General features: G+C 39.9%; 1 protein-coding gene across 1 annotated transcript in view; it reads left to right on the forward strand.

Moving 5' to 3' along the window:
• The window catches only part of GRIA3 (glutamate ionotropic receptor AMPA type subunit 3), a gene marked incomplete at its 3' end in the record, with an annotated part of 287,070 nt that overhangs the window by 128,979 nt on the left and 135,345 nt on the right, over positions 1-22,746 (forward strand). Inside the window, exon 4 of the mRNA XM_080795778.1 lies at positions 10,879-11,066. Within this exon, the coding sequence (XP_080651904.1) occupies positions 10,879-11,066 (188 nt within the window). The remainder of the gene's footprint in view (positions 1-10,878; positions 11,067-22,746) is intronic.

The following is a 22,746-nucleotide window of genomic DNA, read 5'->3' on the forward strand; positions in this document are numbered from 1 at the left end:
TTAAAGACAAGACACAAATAGTAAAATCCATTTTACTGAAAAAAGAGCATGTGGTATATTTATATAAAATAAAATGGAAAGAATATATCAAATATTAACAGTGGAACATTATTAACTTGAGGAACAGTCACCTGTACTTGTATTTTATTTTTATTACTTTTTGTGTCTTTTCAAATGTCCAAAATAAGCACATATTAATTTTACACGTAGAAAGAAAAACACAGATGCTACCTCAGAAGAAGAAAGACATTTGGAAAGTGCTTTGAACACATTAGGGTCTGCTTACCACATACTCAATGTTCGCAGATTCCTCATCTACCACAGGAAGAAGCGATTCATAACCCTCGCATTATGGCCTTCCCCCCTTGCCTTCATACTTGTGTTTGCTTATTTCTGGAGGACATATATCCCTTCTTGGATCATGCTTTTCTCACCCAGAACATTTCCACCAGTCATGAAGGATACATAAGAAAGAAACTTGGTTCTGGGGTGCTTGGGTGGCTCAGTCAAGTGTCCAACTCTTGATTTCAGCTCAGGTCATGATCTCGTGGTCCTAAGATCAAGCCCTACATTGGGCTCCTCGCTCAGTGTGGAGTCTGCTTGTCCCTCTGCCTCCCCCACTTGCTCCCTTTCTCTCTCTTTCTCTAATACATACATATATACATACATACATACATACATACAATCTTTAAAAAAAAGAAACCTGCTTCCACATACCCCACTGTATTGGGTAGTCATTAGGAGGTCAATAGTTTTAAACCCTTGCTGTACATGAGAATCATCCGGGGAATTTAAAATAAAATAAAGCAAAGCCTGGGTCCAGGGTGAGGTTTGGACATCCATTTTTTAAAGCTTCCAAGGTGATTATAATGTGCAGCCAGAGTCGAAAGCCACACAGGTAAGTAAAGATGCAGAAAAATAGAGCAATGCTTCCTTCAGCTGAATTCAGTTGAATAACAGGCAAGACGGACACTGACCCCACACTCCGCTGGCCTCTGAGACACCCACCAGCTACTAGCTGTTCATTTGTTAAATGCTATAACCTAAAGATCATAAAGCACAACACCAACTTTCAGAGCCGTCTCACATGACCCCATGAGATAGACAGACCTCAAAACAATGCTCAACATTCCTTTCCCTTTCCTTCCAAACTGGCTTGTATGAAAGCCACTGCTAAAATCTAACCGTGTTAACTGGAGGAGTAACACATTAAACCATGAGCCATTCTTACACTGACACCTGGAAAAGGACAGAATGCTGAGAGAAAGGGACAGAGGACAGGCAAGTTTATCATTCTTCTGTTTTTAGATCAAATGCTAAATTTGTTCAGCATGGAGCAGTTTTTCATTTCGTTTGTATAGTGAACAAAATCCTGACCTTCTTTCCCCCTGTGAAAATGATTTTGACAATTGTAGATTTGAGATATTTTTGTATCTGCTGCCATCCCTGCCATGAGGTCAACCCAGTAGTCACAGATTGAATTCCCTGGGAGCAGCTTCTGAGATGGAGATCAGCATGCTAAAGTTTCTCAGGGAGTATCTTCACTACCACCACTTGTGGGAGAAAGAAAAAGACAGAAGTGGGTTTGAGCAGAAGGAGGAGCTGGGCTGTGGTGCTGTCCTAACAAGGCCTCCGCCTACCCTTCAGGGGGCTCTGAAGTTGGGATGGCCCTTTAGTGTTATTGCATCTGGGCTAAAAATGTTGTGCCTTTATACCCTGTAACAAGCAGTCGCTGGATGCAGGCTGCTCTGGAAAGGGAGCATTACTTGAAGCTAGGCAGCTTTCTTCAGCCAAAAACCTTTCCAGAAGCTGAAGGAATAAGCCCTTTGGTGCTGAAGGGGGATCTGGTGGTGTAGTACAGCATCCCTACACTCACCTTTCCCACAATGGCTTCCTTGTTTAGCAAGGGTGGCCCAATGACCAGTCCAGTAGGATTGAACTGGTCATAGTTTGGGCTGGTTCTTTATCCATAATCACCTTGCCTCCCCTCTACTGTCCTGCTTCCTGCATTATCTTGGTTGAACACAGGAGACAATCCAGCATTTGCCCAGTTACCTGTGGTAACTTCCAGTCTTTAAAATGAGGAAGAAGGGGTGCCTGGGTGACTCAGTCAGTTAAGCATCTGCCTTTGGCTCAGGTCATGATCTCCGGGTCCCAGGATCAAGCCCCACGTCAGACTTCCTGCTCAGTGGAGAATTTGCTTCTCTCTCTTTCTCTTTCGCTCTTTCTCTCCTTTTCCCTCCCCCTCTTCCTCTCTTTCTCCCCATCTCTTGTTCTTTCTCTGTGTCTCAAATAAATAAATAAAATATTTTTTAAAAAAATAAAATGAGGAAGAAAAAGAAGGTGGACAGCAACAGTGGTCTGGAATCAAGATGAGAGACTTTGCTGCTCAAACAAAAGTAGCTTTCAGTTGGGCATGCTAAAGCTCACACAGAGTGGAGGACAATTCTAAAGCTGCTAAAACAGCAGGCTTATTTTTAAAAAGCCAGGGCTTTGTTAAGCACCTCACCTCCTACAAGCACCAACGCCTGCTTTGACTCTGTCTCCAGCAACGAACTTTTCTCTCTTTTTTTTTTTTTTTTTTGCACCCTCAAACTCATATTTACTCTCTTCGGGCAGCTGCAACAGGGAACAGTCAAACTATATAATAAATTAGGTACAAAAACAAATAAGGGCTTTTGGGGGGTTACTCATGGATATATACTAAATTGAGGTTGGGGCACCTGGGTGGCTCAGTGGGTTAAAGCCTCTACCTTCGGCTCAGGTCATGATCCCAGAGTCCTGGGATCGAGCCCTGCATCGGGCTCTCTGCTCAGCAGGGAGCCTGCTTCCTCCTCTCTCTCTGCCTGCCTCTCTGCCTACTTGTGATCTCTGTCTGTCAAATAAATAAATAAAAATCTTTAAATTGAGGTGATCATTGCCCCCAGGGCTGTCAAGTATGTGGCCATGTGCCCCAGTGGACACAAGGAAACTCTGCATGGTGAAAAACACTGCAGTATGAAGCCGTAGTGCTGACTTGCTCAGAAAATATGAGCAAGGCTCATCGCCCAGGAGGACCCAGACGCCAGCTCATTAAAAAATCAGGGGTTTTCTGAATTTAAGTTTTGAATATGTAGGGCACTCACATGATTCAAAGAATAAAAGTACACAAAGATCTATGAAATCAGTGTTTCTTAAGAGGCCACTTATTGGTGGCAGTAGGCAACATACAGAGCTGTGCTCATCTGTCACCTGTGTCTTCCAGGAGCTTACCTTCAGAGAAGACAGCACGAGTCATATTTTTTCATCTTTATTGTTTTTGTACTTACAGAAAATAGTAACTCCTTCTTTTAAGATAGTCAAACATTCCATAAATAAGGAGTGGTGCAAATAGGAGTTCTTGGTAATCCTAAACCTCAGTGATAACTACTGCCAACTCCTTTGAATTCTTCCTATACATATACAAATAGATGTGGCTTTTCTTTACAAAAATAGAATTATAGTATAAGTGTTATTCTCAGCTTTATTCTCCATAAAAATATAATCAGAAGTCCTTTCTTCTATTATCTAGAGATTAGGCCATCTTTTTAACAGCAGCATAGCATTCCAAGCATCTGTACTAGAATTTATTTATACAGTTTTATTTGGAATTTTTAAATGCCTGTCATACAGTCCTTCCAATCAACTTCTTTATTGCTTAGAACTGATTTCCTTTACATTTAAGCCTACTCATCTCTGGAGAAATGAGTGAGAGTTCAGTTAGGGAAGCTTTGTGAGGGAGGAGAGTCATCCACAAAGGTCTATAGGTAGCAGAAAAAGAGACACAGGTATAGTTGCCTTGAGCAGGTAACAATGAGAGTACTGGATACATGTGCAAAACCATCTTCCAGATTTGAGTGAATGTAAAAACAGAAGAGAAATACAAACTGGTATGAGGTGAGGAATTAAAGAAAGGGAGACAAAAGCAGGTTGGAATGGAACAAATTTTGATACATGGATAATGAGCTGTTACATGGCAAAGCTTTTATGGAGAGAACCGACATGTTTTAATTGAATCCGAGCTTGGTGTCATTTAATGGTATAATGTGGGGATTTAAAAATATTAGCAATCCATTTGTATGTCTTCTTTGAAGAAATGTCTGTTCATGTCTTCTGCCCATTTTTGATGTGATTATCTGTTTTGTGTGTGTTGAGTTTGAGGAGTTCTTTATAGTTCTTGGATATCAGCCCTTTGTCTGTACTGTCATTTGCGAGTATCTTCTCCCATTCTGTGGGTTGCCTTTTTGTTTTGATGACTGTTTCCTTTGCTGTGCAGAAGCTTTTGATCTTGATGAAGTCCCAAAAGTTCATTTTTGCTTTTGTTTCCTTTGCCTTTGGAGACATATCTTGAAAGAAGTTGCTGTGGCCAGTGTCGAAGAGGTTACTGCCTATGTTCTCCTCTAGGATTCTGATAGATTCCTGCCTCACGTTGAGGTCTTTTATCCATTTTAAGTTTATCTTTGTGTATGGTGTAAGAAAATGGTCGAGTTTCATTTTTCTACACATAGCTATCTAATTTTCCCAGCACCATTTATTGAAGAGACTGTCTTTTTTCCACTGGATATTTTTTCCTGCTTTGTTGAAGATTATTTGGCTGTAAAGTTGAGGGTCCATATCTGGGCTCTCTACTCTGTTCCACTGGTCTGTGTGTCTGTTTTGTGCCAGTAACATGCTGTCTTGGTGATCACAGCTTTGTAGTAAAGCTTAAAATCAGGCAATGTGATACCCCCAGTTCTGTTTTTCTTTTTCAAAATTTCCTTAGCAATTCGGGGTCTCTTCTGGTTCCATTCAAATTTTAGATTTCTTTGTTCCAGCTCTTTGAAAAATGCCACTGGTATTTTGATCGGGATGGCATTGAAAGTATAGATTTCTCTGGGCAGTATAGACATTTTAACAATGTTTATTCTTCCAATCCATGAGCATGGAATGCTTCTCCATCTTTTTGTGTCTTCTTCAATGTCTTTCATGAGTGTTCTGTATTTCCTCGAGTACAGATCCTTTACCTCTTTGGTTAGGTTTATTCCCAGGTATCTTATGGTTCTCAGTGCTATCATAAATGGATTTGATTCTCTAATTTCCCTTTCTATATTTTCATTGTTAGTGTATAAGAAAGCAACTAATTTTTGTGCATTGATTTTGTATCCTGCCACGTTACTGAATTGCTGTATGAGTTTTAGTAGATTGGGGGTGGAGTCTTTTGGGTTTTCCATATAAAGTATCATGTCATCTGCGAAGAGACAGAGTTTGACTTCTTCTTTGCCAATTTGAATACCTTTTATTTCTTTTGTTGTCTGATTGCTGTTGCTAAGACTTCTAGTACTATGTTGAACAACAGTGTCCAGAGTAGGCATCCTTGTCGTGTTTCTGATCTCAGAGGGAAGGCTGCCAGCTTTTCCCCATTGAAAATGATATTTGCTGTGGGTCTTTCATAGATAGATTTTATGAAGTTGAGGACTGCTCCCTGTTTCCCTATACTTTGAAGTGTTTTAATCAGGAACGGATGCTGCATCTTGTCAAATGCTTTTTCTGCATCAACTGAGAGGCCCATGTGGTTCTTCTCTCTTCTCCTACTGATTTGTTCTATCACATTGATTGATTAGTGAATGTTGAACCACCCTTCAGGGAGATTCAAATCAAAACCACATTGATGGGTGCCTGGGTGACTCAGTGCGTTAAAGCCTCTGCCTTTGGCTCAGGTCATGATCCCAGGGTCCTGGGATCAAGCCCCACATCAGGCTCTCTGCTCAGCAGGAGGCCTGCTTCTCTTCCTCTCTCTCTCTGCCTGCCTCTCTGCCTACTTGTGATCTCTGTCTGTCAAATAAATAAATAAAATCTTTTAAAAAAAACCACATTGAGATTCCACCTTACACCAGTTAGAATGGCCAAAATTAACAAGACAGTAAACAACAAGTGTTGGAGAAGATATGGAGAAAGGGGAATTCTCTTACACTGTTGGTGGGAATGCAAGTTGGTGCAGCCACTTTGGAAAACAGTGTGGAGGTTCCTTAAGAAATTAAAAATAGAGCAACCCTATGACCCTGCAATTGCACTACTGGGTATTTACTCCAAAGATACAGATGTAGTGAAAAGAAGGACCATCTGTACCCCAATGTTCATAGCAGCAATGGCCACAGTCGCCAAACTGTGGAAAGAGCCAAGATACCCTTCAACAGATGAATGGTTAAAGAAGATATGGTCCATATAGACAATGGAGTATTATGCCTCCATCAGAATGGATGAATACCCAACTCTTGTATCAACGTGGATGGGACTGGAGGAGATTATGCTGAGTGAAATAAGTCAAGCAGAGAGAGTCAATTATCATATGGTTTCACTTACTTGTGGAGCATAAGGAATAACACAGAGGACATTGGGTGAAGGAGAGGAGAAGGGAGTTGGGGGAGATCGGAGGGGGAGATGAACCATGAGAGACTGTGGACTCTGAAAAACAAACTGAGAGTTTTGGAGGGGAGGGGTGTGGGGGGTTGGGAGGGCCTGGTGGTGGATATTAAGGAGGGCACATATTGCATGGAGCACTGGGTTTGTTACATAAACAATGAATCTTGGAACACTGAAAAAATAAAATTAAATTAAAAAAATATATTAGCAATCCTGGGCACCTGGCTGTCTCAGTCTGTTGAGCGTCTGCCTTCAGCTCAGGTCATGATCCCAGGGTCCTGGAATGAAGCCTTTGCATCAGGCTCCCTGCTCAGTGGGCAGTCTGCTTTTCTCCCTCTGCCTTTTCTCCCTCTACCACTCCCCCTGTCTGTGCTCTCTCGTTGGTTCTCTCTCAAATAAATAAGATCCTTAAACATTTTTTAAATAAATAAATAAAAATATTAACAATCCTATTTTTAATTTCCTGAGGAATCTCCACACTGTTCTCCAAAGTGGCTGCACCAGTTTGCATTCCCACCAACAGTGTAAGAGGGTTCCCCTTTCTCCACATCCTCTCCAACACACGTTGTTTCCTGTCTTGCTAATTTTGGCCATTCTAACTGATGTAAGGTGGTATCTCAATGTGGTTTTGATTTGAATCTCCCTGATGGCTAGTGATGATGAACATTTTTTCATGTGTCTGGTAGCCATTTGTATGTCTTCATTGGAGAAGTGTCTGTTCATATCTTCTGCCCATTTTTTAATATGATTGTCTGTTTTGTGTGTGTTGAGTTTGAGGAGTTCTTTATAGATCCTGGATATCAACCTTTTGTCTGTACTGTCATTTGCAAATATCTTCTCCCATTCCGTGGGTTGCCTCTTTGTTTTGTTGACTGTTTCTTTTGCTGTGCAGAAGCTTTTGATCTTGATGAAGTCCCAAAAGTTCATTTTCGCTTTTGTTTCCTTCGCCTTTGGAGACATATCTTGAAAGAAGTTGCTGTGGCTGATATCAAAGAGGTTACTGCCTATGTTCTCCTCGGGGATTCTGATGGATTCCTGTCTCACGTTGAGGTCTTTTATCCATTTCGAGTTTATCTTTGTGTACGGTGTAAGAGAATGGTCGAGTTTCATTCTTCTACATATGGCTGTCCAGTTTTCCCAGCACCATTTATTGAAGAGACTGTCTTTTTTCCACTGGATATTTTTTCCTGTTTTGTCGAAGATGATTTACCCCAAAGATACAGATGTAGTGAAAAGAAGGGCCATCTGTACCCCAATGTTTATAGCAGCAATGGCCATGGTCGCCAAACTGTGGAAAGAACCAAGATGCCTTTCAACGGATGAATGGATAAGGAAGATGTGGTCCATATACACTATGGAGTATTATGCCTCCATCAGAAAGGATGAATACCCAACTTTTGTAGCAACATGGACAGGACTGGAAGAGATTATGCTGAGTGAAATAAGTTAAACAGAGAGAGTCAAGTATCATATGGTTTCACTTATTTGTGGAGCATAACAAATAATATAGAGGACAAGGGTAGATGGAGAGGAGAAGGGATTTGAGGGAAATTGGAAGGGGAGGTGAACCATGAGAGACTATGGACTCTGAAAAACAACCTGAGGGTTTTGAAGGGGCAGGGGGTGGGAGGTTGGGGGAACCAGGGGTTGGGTATTAGGGAGGGCACAGATTGCATGGAGCACTGGGTGTGGTGAAAAAACAATGAATACTGTTACGCTGAAAATAAATTAAAAAAAAAAAGCTGAAAAAAAATATTAACAATCCTAGGCTGCCAAAATAACAGCCCAAATCAAAGCAGGCAATAATCCCATTGTCATCTGCACTGGTCAGATCACATCTGATTTATCCAGGTCAATAAAACTTTGACAAATAACCATAAGAGAGAGACAGAACAGTGAGGGAACTTATCATCATTTTGTAAAAATAACTGTTGTAGTATTGGGACATCTCTTGTCTGAAGAAAAGAAAAATAAGGGAAGATACGTTAACTGTCATTAAAAAGTGTGGACTGCCATACGGAAAAGGAATTAAAGTTCTCTGTGTCACTCTAAGTAGTGAAATAGGACTAGCAAATAGAGATGATAGGAGTATAGATTTTGATGGGATACCTGAGTGGCTCAGTCAGTTAAGCATCTGCCTTCGGCTCAGGTTGTGATCCTGAGGTCCTAGGATTAAGTCCCACATCGGGCTCCCAGCTTCCTGTTCCCAGAACAGGAAGACTGATTCTCCCTCTCCTCCCCGTTCATGTGCTCACTTGCTATCCCTGTCTCTCTCAAATAGATAAAATCTTTAAAAAAAAAAAAGGTAGATTTTGACTCAATATTCAAAAAACCTTGTCTTTTCAAACCATAAGTGACTCTTAATCTCACAAAACAGAGGATTGCTGGGGGGAGGAGGGGAGGGAGAGGGGGGTGGGGTTATGGACATTGGGGAGGATACGTGCTATGGTGAGTGCTGTGAAGTGTGTAAACCTGGCGATTCACAGACCTGGGCCCTTGGGGCTAATAATACATTATATGTTTATAAAAAAATTAAAAATTTAAAAATAAAACCTTGTCTTTTGCTAAAGGATCTTTTAAAAAGTTTGAACATATCAGAGACTTCCTGGTGTCGTTTCCTTTCCATTATTATTCAGCCAATACTTTCTTCATAATAGTACAGAAGTAAAATTCAACCTCGTCCTTGCTGAATTTCATAAATTCTTAATTAGTAGGATTCAAAATAATGAGACTTCATTGTACACTGCTTAAGAAAGATTTTCAAATACTTTAATCTCCTTCTTCCTGTTTATTTCTTAATCCCATGCTTTGGCCCACCATGTGCCCTCAAGTCCCACTGAAGCAGAGAGCACACAGAAAACCCACATAAAAATGTAAATCTGAGAAATAAATATGCGTGGTTGGTTTAAAAAGAGTAAGAATTAACATTTAAAGCAATGGTAATTTACTCTGATCTGTAATTTTGAGCTCCTATGCTGAAATTGCTCATTTGGAAATTACCAAGTGCTTGGGTCTCATTTGTGATCTTCTTCCTGCATACACCCAGCACACAAAGGAGTCATAATGACCGGCTGAGTCACTGCTGACATCTCCCTGAAGCATGCTCTCCAAATGTCAATACCATTTTCTATGGTGCTGTGATGAAGATTCCCGACGATAGCTTGCTTACACTACAGGACGGGTCCTGGAATGTGTTCAAAGGGCACGTGATCTTCGTCTGTCCTCCACTGCTCCACTGGCCAAATTGTCATGCCACAGATCATTCTGGCATTGCAGATCACTCCCATTACCCATTTCTATTAGTTATTGCATAAATATAACTGGAAAACAATTAAATTTATGGGAAGAAGGGAGCTGCTTTTGACTGGATCCTCCAAAAAATGATATCTATACTTGATGAAATTATACTTGGATTATGAATTCCTACCAGAAGCAAAAATATAGACCTGATATAATATTAGAGACATAAGTACTTGAAAAGACCAGTACATAGAAAACCTTGTGCTATTCTGTGGCTCATACTTTAAGATATACTGCTCAACCCCACCTCCAAAAGTGTTACCCAGAATTCAAACATCACATCTTTTCCATCTTTCCCATTCAGCATAGATCCAGGGTGTTAGTAGTTAATAGTTGTCAGATGTAAATTAACTAAAAAGGAACCAAGAATCCCTAGTAAATTTAATTTTAAAAAGGGAAGAACTGAGGAAGACTTAACATGATTGAACTTTTTCATAATTCTGGGATCAAAGGACCAGTATGATACCTCTGTTAGAAATTGTGTTTGTCAGGTTTTCTTAGTTCTTTTACTTGGGAGACATAATTTATCTTGTTGGATAGTCATAATCATGTAAGAACCAGCCATGTTATAAGGTTCTACCTCTACATACACTATGTCTCGTTCCGAAAAAATGTTTAGTGGGAGATCAAAGACGTAAGCTGCAACAGGAAACATTGAGGCCAGAAACAAGGAAAAAGCTTTAGCATTCATTCCATAGATGTTTTGATAATGCATGTCAATCAAAATAGTTAGGTACTATAATTCAGCTATGATTGCTTGAATCTGGCCCACCTTGGTGCCCACGAGTTGTAGAATCTTCCTTAAATCAATGTAGATGGTGCCCGGGTGGCTCATTCGGATAATCATCTGCCTTTGGCTCAGGTCATGATCTCAGGGTCCTGGGATCAAGCCCCACATTGAGATCCCTGCTCAGTGGGGTGTCTCCTTCTCCCTCTCCCCCTGCTCATTCTATCTCATAAATAAATAAAAATAAAATCTTTTTTAAAATAAAGATAGAGATGCTGACTGTCTGGATGGTTAAGTCTGGAGTCATGAGTAAGCCTGCTTTCCAGTGTGTAAGATATGAAGGGACCCAACGGACTGTAATAAATACACATAGAACCTTTAATACAGGAAGAGTTTAAAAAGAAAAACATCATCATTGTTCTTCCTTCTTTCAGGATTTTCCATTCTCCAAGCGATTATGGAAGCAGCAGTGCAAAACAACTGGCAAGTGACAGCCAGATCTGTGGGAAACATAAAAGACGTCCAAGAATTCCGGCGCATTATTGAAGAAATGGACAGAAGGCAAGAAAAACGATACCTCATTGACTGTGAAGTCGAAAGAATTAACACAATTTTGGAACAGGTATATTTGAGATTTATTCCACCCCCAGCCAACACGTTAAATCATAAACCTTAGGCAGCTCCCATATCTGCTAATAAATTAAATAGCCAACAGACTAGATAGGCCAACAGTTTTTGATAGTCTCTCTAATCTTTTTTCTTCACCAGTGGCTGCAGGAAAAAAAAAATCTAAGCTGTTGAAAATTGCATACCATGATTAATCTGGAAGTCCCTGCAATTTAATGCTACCTATCAGATAAACACACCCTTTCACACTTCCGTTTCTAGATCGCTGACTACTTCAAAGTAATCCCCTTCCTTGTCCATACCTTCCTCCCAGCGCTGGCCAGACAAGGGATTAGGCAGGGCAGAAGGGAAGGGTTTTGTTTCCGGGGTGGGTAGTTGCAGAGTGTCAATGGAGTCCTCCCTAGGTTCGAATTTGTGGATATTTTTGTAGAATAGCCCTCCGGTTCCAGAGAAAGACAGAGAGAATGTATACAAGTAATTTAGACCCTTTTGTAAGATGGCATACAAGAGAAAAAAGTGTTTATGGCTTTTAAAATGTGAACAAATTGAAAAAGAATTGGATTGGGGGAAGAATACAATTCAATGGGCCCAAATGTATTCATTACCAAGCTTGGATATTTAAATTTAAGACTAAAAAATATTAGAAAAAAATGTTTCACCTTAAGCCAGATGAATACTGTGTTTCGAGTAAAGAGTCAAATTGAAATGTGGTGAAAGTTTATTATTTTCCTTAGAAGTCTCAATTTTCCAGTTAATAACAGAGTGCCTGTGCTGCCATAAACAAAACTGTAGAGGAAACATTTCCATTTTAATTCGATCCCAGTGTACCTGGGGCCAAAACAGCTTTAGAGATTGAAATTATAGTGAGCAGCCGTTGACTGGGAGAGCTGTTTTATAGCAAATTAAATATTAACAATTTGTCAGATATCCCCCCATAAGAAGATAATGCAAAAAAAAAAAATAAGGAAGGGAAGGGAAGAGGAGAGAGAAAAGGAGGGATAGAGATTGAGAAAAAGAGGAAGGAAGAGTGAAATTGCTGAGCCTGCATCATGGAGATATGAAGCCACCCCCTTCCTGAGAACGGCATCACCTCTAGTGAAACACATCTCACAGGAAATCTAGAGCATAGCCTAGCTAAATCAAATTTCCCAACTAACATTCTCTTGAGCTACCCAAATGATCCACCCCTCCCTTCTAAAAAAAAAAAAAAAAAGCCTTTGATTTTCTTAGATCTTAAAAGTGAAGAATCAGGTCAGTGATGGTGGTGTATGTACTACATGCCCTCTAAAATTTTATACCAAAATAGCCTTTTAGTGGGTGACCTACTTAATAGCCTAAAGCACAGGAACATCTTCCTTGTTGTACTTTGTTTTCCTTCTTTTGTATCAGGAACTTTGGTTTCTTGAATATGTCATATTCAGTTAAGTCTTCTAGGTTTTATAGGGTCTTACACTGGAGGTTGGGATTTTTCAGCATGATGTAATAGAAAATGCAGTGGGTAGAGCTCTGAATTTTATGAGCTATGTGGTCTTGAACAATTAAAATATCTATGCCTCAGTTTTCTCATCTACATCACAGGGAAAATAAAACATGCTCTAACTCCCATGATTGGTGTAATTGCTCCAAGAGACATAAACTCTTATGTCTGAAAAAAAAAGTCATTATTACCAAGCTTTCAGGAAAACTAAGCTAACATTATTCAAAAGCCCCTTTCTCTCTTTTCATGTATCACTTTCTATCTTCCTTTCTTCTATATGTACATTCACAGTATCCCTCAATATACTTTCTATACAATTTCTCAGGGAACAAGGTTCAAAGAAAGGTTTTAGCAACATCCAGGTAAGGCTAAAGAGTTCACTTCACTTATTCTTTTCCCCTCTTTCAAAGAATTGTTATAGAACTACCAACTCAATGTTTTCTCTGCCATTTAAGGAATTTCTCCTACTATGAGGTAGGCACCACAATTGTCTTATTCACAGTTATATCTCTGGTGTCCAAAAGAGTACCTGGCACATAGTGATGGATCGATGGGTGGATGAATGAATGGATGGATGAATGAATGAATATTGAACCAGAACATTCTTAGTAAGTTTCACTATGATTTTGCAATGCTTCCAACAAGAGGCAAAAAAGTGCCTGCAGCCACATAAGATTACTAAAGCACACATTTCCCAAAGGTTTAAGATGGGGGTTTTCTGCTCAAACCTATTCTGATAATATCATGAATTTGCCATAATTTATTTTTATATAAAAATAGATTTCTCATTAAACAAATTATTTAAATTAAGCAACAAATTCAACATGATGCTTCTTTAGGGGAAAATTTGAAAAAATTAACTGAATGCTAAGATACAGAGATGTCATTTTTCTTGTTGGTTCCTAACCATTCTTTTGACAAATTTATCCTAATTCACAATACAGATCCTGGTTAGAATGATGACATTTATAATTCAATCATTACCGTGTTCTTATAAAAGATGGCCTTATCCTCCAAAGGTGTTTTCAACTTTGATTGAGGTGATTTTCATAAAAGGAAACCACAAATGACACTTCATGCCACTGTCTGGGGTAGAAGAGCCTGTTACACCAACATAACGCTATTCCCTGCAGATTTGATTTTGGCATAAAGTTTGTATTGTACTCTATATCCCATGGGTGTGAATGAAAAGACATCAATATGGTGCAATTTTTCAAATATAAACAGGTCTCCAATATAGTGTTATATAGCATAATCTCCCCATCTTATGATATAGGTTCTAATTTCCCTGTGAATGTTCAAACACTTAGAGGGTAAATACGAATTCTTCCAACATTTCTTTCCAAAGCTCTTTTTTGAACTCTTTCCAACTCTCAGACTACAGCAGAAAAAAAAAAGGATTCAAAGGAGGTACTAATATCACTATTTAACAGTTCAACTCTAAGGAAAGTATTCCACACTTAACACCTCTAAGAATTAACATAGAAAAAAGACCTAGAGACAGATGAAAGAAACCATGAAAGATAGTCAGGGTTCACAGAGACTATTAGGAAATTGTAGATTTTGAATCTAAAAATGAAGAGCACTTTGTATAGGAAGATTTAGGTGTACTAGGCTGAATGAACCACTGACCTGACCTGATACAGCATTCCTATTACTGTACTGTGTTCATGAGGCCCTCCCTGTTGGTGGACAGCTGCCTTCATGCAATGACAAATCTAAACATTCACTTTTGAAAAGGTTGCCTCTCATGGACTTACCTACCTGTGACAGAGCAGATCCTTCATCCCTGTAGCATATACATGTGGACCGCTTTAAAAGTCAGGCCCCATAACATGATATGGCTCTGTTCCACATTTTAACTTTATTTGGGGAGGCAGCAGAACAGAGAGTTTCAGAACATGGACTTCGGAGCCAGTCAGCATGGATTCTGTCACTAGGTGGGCGACCTGGGGCAAGTTGCTCAACTCTCTGTGCCTCCATTTCCTGGTTGTAAAATGGGAATGGTAACTGCCCATTAATGACTTAATAATATAGGCAAAGCTTTTAGAAGATGTCTGACACATAGTGTTTGGGTAGTGCTTTGGTGCTAAATGACGTGTTTTCACATACATTATCTCATTTGAGCATCACTATGGGAGGCAGGCAGGGCAGATGTGTTTATACCAAATTAACAGATGATAAATGGACACTTAGAGACACTCCGATGATTTGTCCAAATGTGGTGCTCCGCTCAATCCTAGTAAGTGGCAAAGCAGGGACAAAACTCAGGTCTTCTGACTCCTAGTCCAGTGCTCTTGCCCCTACACTGACCCACCTTCCTTAATTTCTAAGTCATTTATTAAATATTTAGTCAAAGCCAAATCCTAGATTAGGCTTGTTCATTAGATTATGTTGTAAAACACTTGCAAAGCAATGGGAGAAGATCCAGAGTAGAGCAGCAAAAAATGATTAAAGCATTAGAAAACAGGGCCTACAAGGAAAGGCTACATGGTGTTGGGGCTGTTAAGGCTGGTGAAAGAGAACTAAGAGGCAGTTTCATCACCATCCTTGAGTATAAAGAGTTATCATAAAGAGGACACTGGCCAAACCACTCTGCCTGCCTGAGGACAAGACCAGAGCAAATGAGCTTAACTAGGAGTAGAGAGAGTCAAAATTCAAAGGAGAATTTTTTATTACAAGAGAATATTTTATTCTCATTATACATTTTATTATATATTTTATTTATAAAATATATAATAATATTTAAATAAAAATTAAATAAAATATATAATATTTATTATATATTTTATTCTCATTATACAAAGAGAATATTTTATTACTCATTACAAGGAGAGAAGAAACTGGAAGAAAGTAAAAGCTCACCATTTGAGGCAATATGGATGTGGGGCTATTCCAGAGTAGCAAAAAGTCAAATCTAGAAAGTTTTAAGATTGTTTTCAAGAACAGACTAATATTCTGAGCTAATCCTGTCTGTTGACAAGTAAATAATGCTTTAGAAGATTTATTTTAATGAACAGATAAGGGTATTTCCCAAGCTGCCTTTCCATTGGATATCTAAAATATTGTCTCTTTAAAGGCATTTAAACATCCCCCTTAGGGCTTTAATGTGTTTTAATTATTTTCATAGATAATTCAAAGGGAAATCTCAGGCTAGCCCCTATTTGAATTATGGCATATGCAAACTTTGTGGGGCCCAAACCAACATGTGGCAATGTTCTACTCTCAGGAAAAATACAGATTATATGATTTCTCCTGGAAATATTTCAGGCAAAAATCACCTCTTTGTGGATGATGTGAAAGGAACACTTCTTAAGGACAGAATCCTGAAGCAGGTCAATCCTTCAGGCTCCTTTCATTTGAGAACTCTGTCACTTCAAAGACAGTAATTTTAAGAACGAAACATCCAAGTTAGGAAGTCAGGTCTCTAAAAGTAACAATTTAAGCAAGATGAACACTATTAGGGGCCTTTCTAAAGTATGAGGCTATCACACAAGAGACCGTGCTCACTCCAAAGTGTGTGTAGCAATTGGGGTCACTAGAGCACTGTTGCCTATGACTAGACCTAGGTCAAGTGAATTAAAAATGTTATATAGCCATATGCCTACTCCTGGCCTTACTCTCCACTCAGCACAGAGTGGTACCATCCAGTTGCTCCCCTCTGTTTTCTCCCCCTTTGCCCCAGCCCTAACTCTCAACATTCCTTATAGAACATTTAGCTGACATACCAGTCCACGAGATAGTTTGTGTTAGCATTCCCTCTTTCTGGAAGATTTTGTTTATGGTAGAGTTGAATAAACACCAGCCTGGTAATCAGATAGGCATGACTTCAAATCCTAGCTCTATTATTTCTCTTTTGCATGACTTTGAAAAAAATGACTTAATTTCTTTGAGGCTCAACTTTCTTATCTTGAAAGACCATTCCACTCCCTTCCTTTCATGTGATCCTCATGTGTTGTGAGGATCAGATAAGATCTGTGGAGAGCACCTGGCACAGCGCTTGCACCCAGTAGGCACTCAATAACCAGTAACCATAGTTGTTTGTCCACTAGAAGGAAGTTTTCATGCTTGCAAAAATTAGTTGTTGAGGGACTGTTGCTCAGTGTCTTCGTGGATTTTCCAAGATATCAGTTCAATCTAAGGTCTCAATATGAGAACAGAGTTTTTTTTTTAATTTTTTTAGATTTTATTTATTTATTTGACAGACAGAGATCACAAGTAGGCAGAGAGGCAGGCAGAGAGAGAGGAGGAAGTGGGCTCCCCACGGAGCAGAGAGCCCGATGCGGGACTGGATCCCAGGACCCTGGGATCATGACCTGAGCCGAAGGCAGAGGCTTTAACCCACTGAGCCACCCAGGCGCCCATGAGAACAGAGTTTTAAGGCCTAGCCTCAGATCTCACTAATATGAGTTTAGCGTGTTAGACAACCTCTCTATTTTTCTCACCAGTATAACATTGGGTAACACACAGTGATTGATACACTCAAGGACTACCTGAGAATTAACTAGATTTTTCAACATCACTTAAACTACCTATGACAACTGGGCATTTTTAATTACAAATAGGGGTCAAGTGGTTACCAAGTTCCAGATACCACTTTAATCAATGTATGTGGGTATGTGTGTTTATATATCTCATGTGAGTTAATCCTCATATTAGCCCTATAAGGTAGATGATAATATTATCTCCATTTTACAGATGTGGAAACTGAGACATAGAGTTCATACAGCTAATAACTGGTGGAGCCATAATTTGAACCCAGGGGGTCTGACTCCAAAGGCTGTGAATCACTGCACTCATCAGCCTTGGGTCTGACTGAGGATTTCAAGCCAAGTAGATTCAACCAGAGTTTGTAAGAGATGAGCATCTTGATGAGGCCTAGAACAGCTTTGTTTACAACAACCGTTGATAAACAACAAGCATTTCACAGATATTTTCTCCACTTGATGAGGACCCATATTCCATTAACTCACGGAATTGAAAATAAGCCCCTTAAACCCACCCTTTGGTGAAAAGCTCATTTATAACAAACAAGTTCATTTACTTATGGGACCAAAACAATCTATGCAATGGGCCCCACAAAGGTAGGAATAAATTGTGAGAGATACTTTATCAGAGCGATAGATAAGTGCAACTAGCATTCCCATCTGTGTGCAATTCTCAGGTAAAGAACCACAATCTCCATTATATTATCCCAATTGCCCTAGATGTTGCCTATTTCCTACTTCTCTTGCTAGGGAATAAGCTGAATGTAACTGGAAAATGCTGGAAGACAGCTCCTCTTCCCTTCATTAACCTCCAGAAAACCAAACAATAAAATAGGACTCGTTCTGGGAAAGTATAAATGCCCACAGGATAAGTGTTTGGGGTGGGTGCTGAGCTTTTCTCGGCTGCTAGATTTGAGAATGTTCTTCACTCCCACCCAATATCACACTTAAATCCAAGTGAAAGGAGCCACTACCTTGAGCTCCGTGCTTTAGAGGACTCCTCATATTGCAAACACTAAAACACAGAGACAGGATTTTTTGCCTTTTGGGTCTTGAGAGTTTTTGAACAGTTAGTAGCTGGTGGGACATCAGGAAAAAAGGGGAGAGGGACACATAAGCCAAATTGGACTCCCCATATCAGAGCACAAAGACCTATGGCATCAAGGGGGAGTAGGGCAAGAGCAGGGGCAATGAAGGAGAAATTGACAACTTATGCCATAGGAAACAAGAGAAAAACGACTAATTTTGTTTATAATTGGCCTCCTCAAGTCACCCTAAGCAAAGAATTTTGGCAGATATGTTTCTCCAGATAACTGTGTTCCCTCCCTCTGCACTACTTGAATGATGTAGTTTTGGAAGACATGTGGAATTTCTTGGCAACTCCAAGTCAGAAAAGTGAGGCTTGGGGCTGGCAACTTGCTGTAGTTGGCTTCTTGGAGATTTTGACAGGTCTACACCACCCCGGCTTCAGGTGGGTCCAGCCACAAGGCAGGAGTTCTGAGCCCAGGGCTCAGATTCCATCCCATCCTGCTCTGCCCCAGCAGACTGTGTGGATCTCACAAGTAGTAGCTCTGGCCTGGGAGAGAGCCTGAGTCCTTGAGCATTCTGATCTATTTCAAGGGCATGGCCTGCAGAGCTTTGGGTGTGTGAAGGGTTTCAATCTAAAATGGAACTAGAGGATCTGAAATGGAGAATCTCATGCATGTGCCTTCAGGAAAATGAAACTTAAGAATTGAGAGGACTAATTTCCCATAAATGCCTGACTTCACAGAAAACCAGAACCTCTCTCCTGACCAATGAATATCCATCAAGAATCTCTTTTCATCCTGAAGCCAATGAACTTATTGCTGGGACACTGACCAGACTTCCTCACTCTTTGCACTCCTTGCCCACAAATACTGCCCACCCCATACCCTAGACAGACTCACCTGAAGCATGCTATAGTTTGCATTTCCTGGAATAGCACTTCTTCTGCTATTCCTGAACAAACTCAATTTCTGGTCACTTGAGCTTGCCTCAGTTTATTTCTTTATTTGGGGTGGCAGGCAGATACTCAAGCAGGCAAGGCATACCTTGTTTTTGGACATTTTAACATTTAAATATAGGGTATGTGGTCCTCCATTTGTATTCCTGTCGTGGGTTCAAAAACATTAGGGGTGAGCCTGCTCCTATTCACCTATATCTCTCGTACCTAAAAACATAAATGCTCTGTCAAAATGTCCAGTTTATTCCAGAAGAGTAGGTTTTTCTGAACACTCTAGGCTCATTCAGTGTAAATGTAGCTCTTCCAGTCATCTATCATGATATTTGTTTGGTGAAGCAGGTTAGGGAGGGTGCTTTTTCACAGTAATAGAATCTCTTCCTGACTAGCTTAGATGCTATGGAAAGTTAATCAGGTATGTGGTAGAACTGGGACAGAGAGTGATATGCCCACCACTCTTGGAAGATTTTTATCCTACTTCTGTCTCTCAGAGGTGGGTACAGGCTACTCCAGAATCCTCCTGCTACTTTCATATCTTTTGTTTTATTCCATAGATATTCCTTTTTACCCTATCCAAAGTCCAAAGGAGAAGATGGTCAGGGGACATGGTTAGGATAAATTATGGGTCTGGAGGGGCAGTGAAAAAGAAGTAAATTACTCAATTTTCTCCTCCTTTCCATGCCCACTGCCACAACATACCCTCAAGAACTATGTTTGGTCAATTCCTTTCTTTTTTTAAGATTTTATTTATTTATTTTGGGGGGAGATCATGAGTGGGGGGTAGGACAGAGGCAGAGGGTGAGAAAGAATCTCAAACAGACTTCATTTTGAGCACGGGCCCTGATGTGGGACTCCATCTCATAACCGGGAGATCATGACCTGAGCCAAAATCAAGAGTTGGTTGCTTAACCAACTGAGCCACCCAGGAGCCCCTGGTCAATTTCTTTTCAACGCTAGAGTTTGTCTAAGAAAGATTCTCTGTGCTTAGAATTCCAGAGTTCTTCTAGAGACCTCCTCTCAGAGGCATGGTTACAAGCTGAGAGCTAAACATTTTTCTTCCATCACATGGTAGTGGTTCTATACTTCACATTTAGGTCTATGTCTTCCGTGACGTTCGGAATATGGTGGGCTGGTACTGGATAGGAGATAATACAGTGACACTGGAAACCCCTTGAACCAAAGCAAGGCGCTGTTTATTTACCAGCCTGTGACTACAGGTGGACTAAATGAGAAGTCTTTTGGAATCTTTAAACAAAAAGACACATAAGGGATTTGGCAGTTGTTATTTACCTGGATTTCTAAGGGTATCTGAGATTGTATCCCCATGATAGAGAAACAAGGGCCACACAGAATGGGATCTCTTAGAATGGAGAAAAAATTGCTTACCTATCTGAGAAATCACTGCACAATTAGGAGGTAACTCATGAAGAAGAAAGAAGGCAAAGGGATCAGACCTCTGGAACAGGCATTGTAATTTACACGGAACACTTCCAAGACAAAGGCCAATCAACTGTTCTGAGGTTAACCTCACACAAGGGCTTATATTAGAGTACTATACTAGGCACTATTAGAAGAAACAAAAGTTCTTTTTCTTTCCTTTTTAAGATCTGTAACAGCCCCTAGTAATGTAAATCAAATGAGAGAGCATCATATCTCAACAAATGTAAAATAACATAATAAAGACAAGGTACATATGTCCTGGTAATAAAAGGAATTAGAAAAACCCACAGCTGATTTTTGCATATGAGTTAATTCATCAGAGAATGTAAAGTCAAAGTGTTTCCAAGACCTATGTCTCTCCATCTTCTTCCCCCAGGAACATGGTAAGGCCCTAATATTTAAAAAAAGAGAGAGAGACCACATTTCTCTTTGTTGTTCCCTGCTTCCCAGTCTCCTAATGGTCATACTTCCAGACGTACATAACCAAACAAACTCATTGGCCTTTCTTCATCTCTTGCTGTATTTTACGAGATGTTCCCTTTCTTTTCCCACATCCAGCCATTCAAGTTTTCTCCCTGAAATGAAATTGGCTGCCTCATACATCCTTTTCAGGGACCTTTCTCAATCACTTCACCAATTATGATGTCCTGTGGTCTCTGTTTCTTACCCTATTGACATGGTGATTTAAAGCGATTACTTACCATATATTGGACTACCTTAATAAATATTCTGAAGCAAAAATGCACCACAAAATTGCAGAACAGTGTCCCAAAAACAGAACCTATGGTTGGATTTCTTAAAGATACTGACAGCTGACATTGTTTCTCTTAAATCCAGCTTAACATCTGGCCTCCAGGCCCTACGTGAATGGGCAGAGCCACACACTTATACTTACAATAAAAGTCTTCCAGGTGTTAGGTGATTTCAGCACTCACTGGCAGCCTTAAACAAACTTGTTCCCTAAACTACAAAGATATTTATCCTAAGAGTTAGTAGCAGACACCAGCATTCTATATTTAGAGATTTTATCTTCAGCTTATTAAAAAGGATGGTCTGATTTTCTGGTCATACTTCACACTAGACTGGCTAGACTGGCTTTGTGACTATTTAGAAACAAATCCCCTCTGGGAAAATAAAGAGAAAAAACTCATTCAAGATCATTACTTTGAAACAGCAAGACACTTGTTTATTTCAGATGATAGAAGGTTTGATCTCAAAAAGGAACAGCCCTTGCTCAACCAACAGTTCCCTCCCCTTATTTTAAAAAATTGTATCTAATTATTTGCTTGATTATTTCCTATGAGGTTTGAGGGTTTTATTTTTAAAAATCAACACAAATTTAAATTAATTTTCATTAGGGAATCTCATGGAGTCCTTGGGATGACTGGAGACATCTTGGAGTTTTATAAAGCGGAGTACAGAGGCCTGGAGGCAGACCTGGGTTCTAGCCTGGAGCTGTAGGACTCCAAGGGGTCACTTAATCCCTCTGTGCCTCCATTTCCTAAACTGTAAAATGACTGTGTTCTATATGATGGTCCCTTCCAGGTCCAACAGGCTATGATTCCCAGAGTGGTGAAAAACAAGGTAGGCAATTCGAGAAATATTGAAATATTGAATCCCAACCCATGTTACCATACATATGGGCAGGGGGGAAGACATGTCTTTCATGCTATACTAGTAGGGGTGATAAGGCAATACAATCATTCTGGAAGGCAGAGTATGATAAGTATCTAAAACTGTGAGTCAACTTTCCTGCTTTCTCGGATGGCCAGGCTTGTGGCCATCACAGAATGTTTCTTTGCTGACTGTGAATCTTGCAAACCTCAGTATCAGTAAGCTTCGCTTAGCCTTGGAGACACAAATGGAGGGGGAAATTGAGATGCTACGCCCCAAGGCCAGTAAACGCCTGGAAGTTAATCATTTACCTCTCTCCTTGGAGTACAGATTAACAAATGCCGCCGTTAATAGGATTTTCTGGTTAATGAAAGTTATGCACTTATGTATAGGCAAATATCACATCAGCCCTTATATCTGAAAAATGATAAAATAATATCTGGAAAATGACTGGGGAAAATTCCTGTCAGGAATTTTTGGTAGTTGGCTTCTGATTAACTGCAGTTTGTTTGTTCATTACAAACCTATCATAAGTTCCCTATTATATCCTTATCCACTGCCATACTCCTGCTCAAGTGTCCTTCACACATAGCAATGTAGAGTAGATTACAGTAAAAATTTATTCAATCATTGAAAATAGAGCTACGCTACTACCCAGCAATCACACTACTGGGTA

The sequence above is a fragment of the Martes martes genome (genome assembly GCF_963455335.1).
Source record: "Martes martes genome assembly, chromosome: X".
In the NCBI taxonomy this organism is placed as follows: Eukaryota; Metazoa; Chordata; class Mammalia; order Carnivora; family Mustelidae; genus Martes; species Martes martes.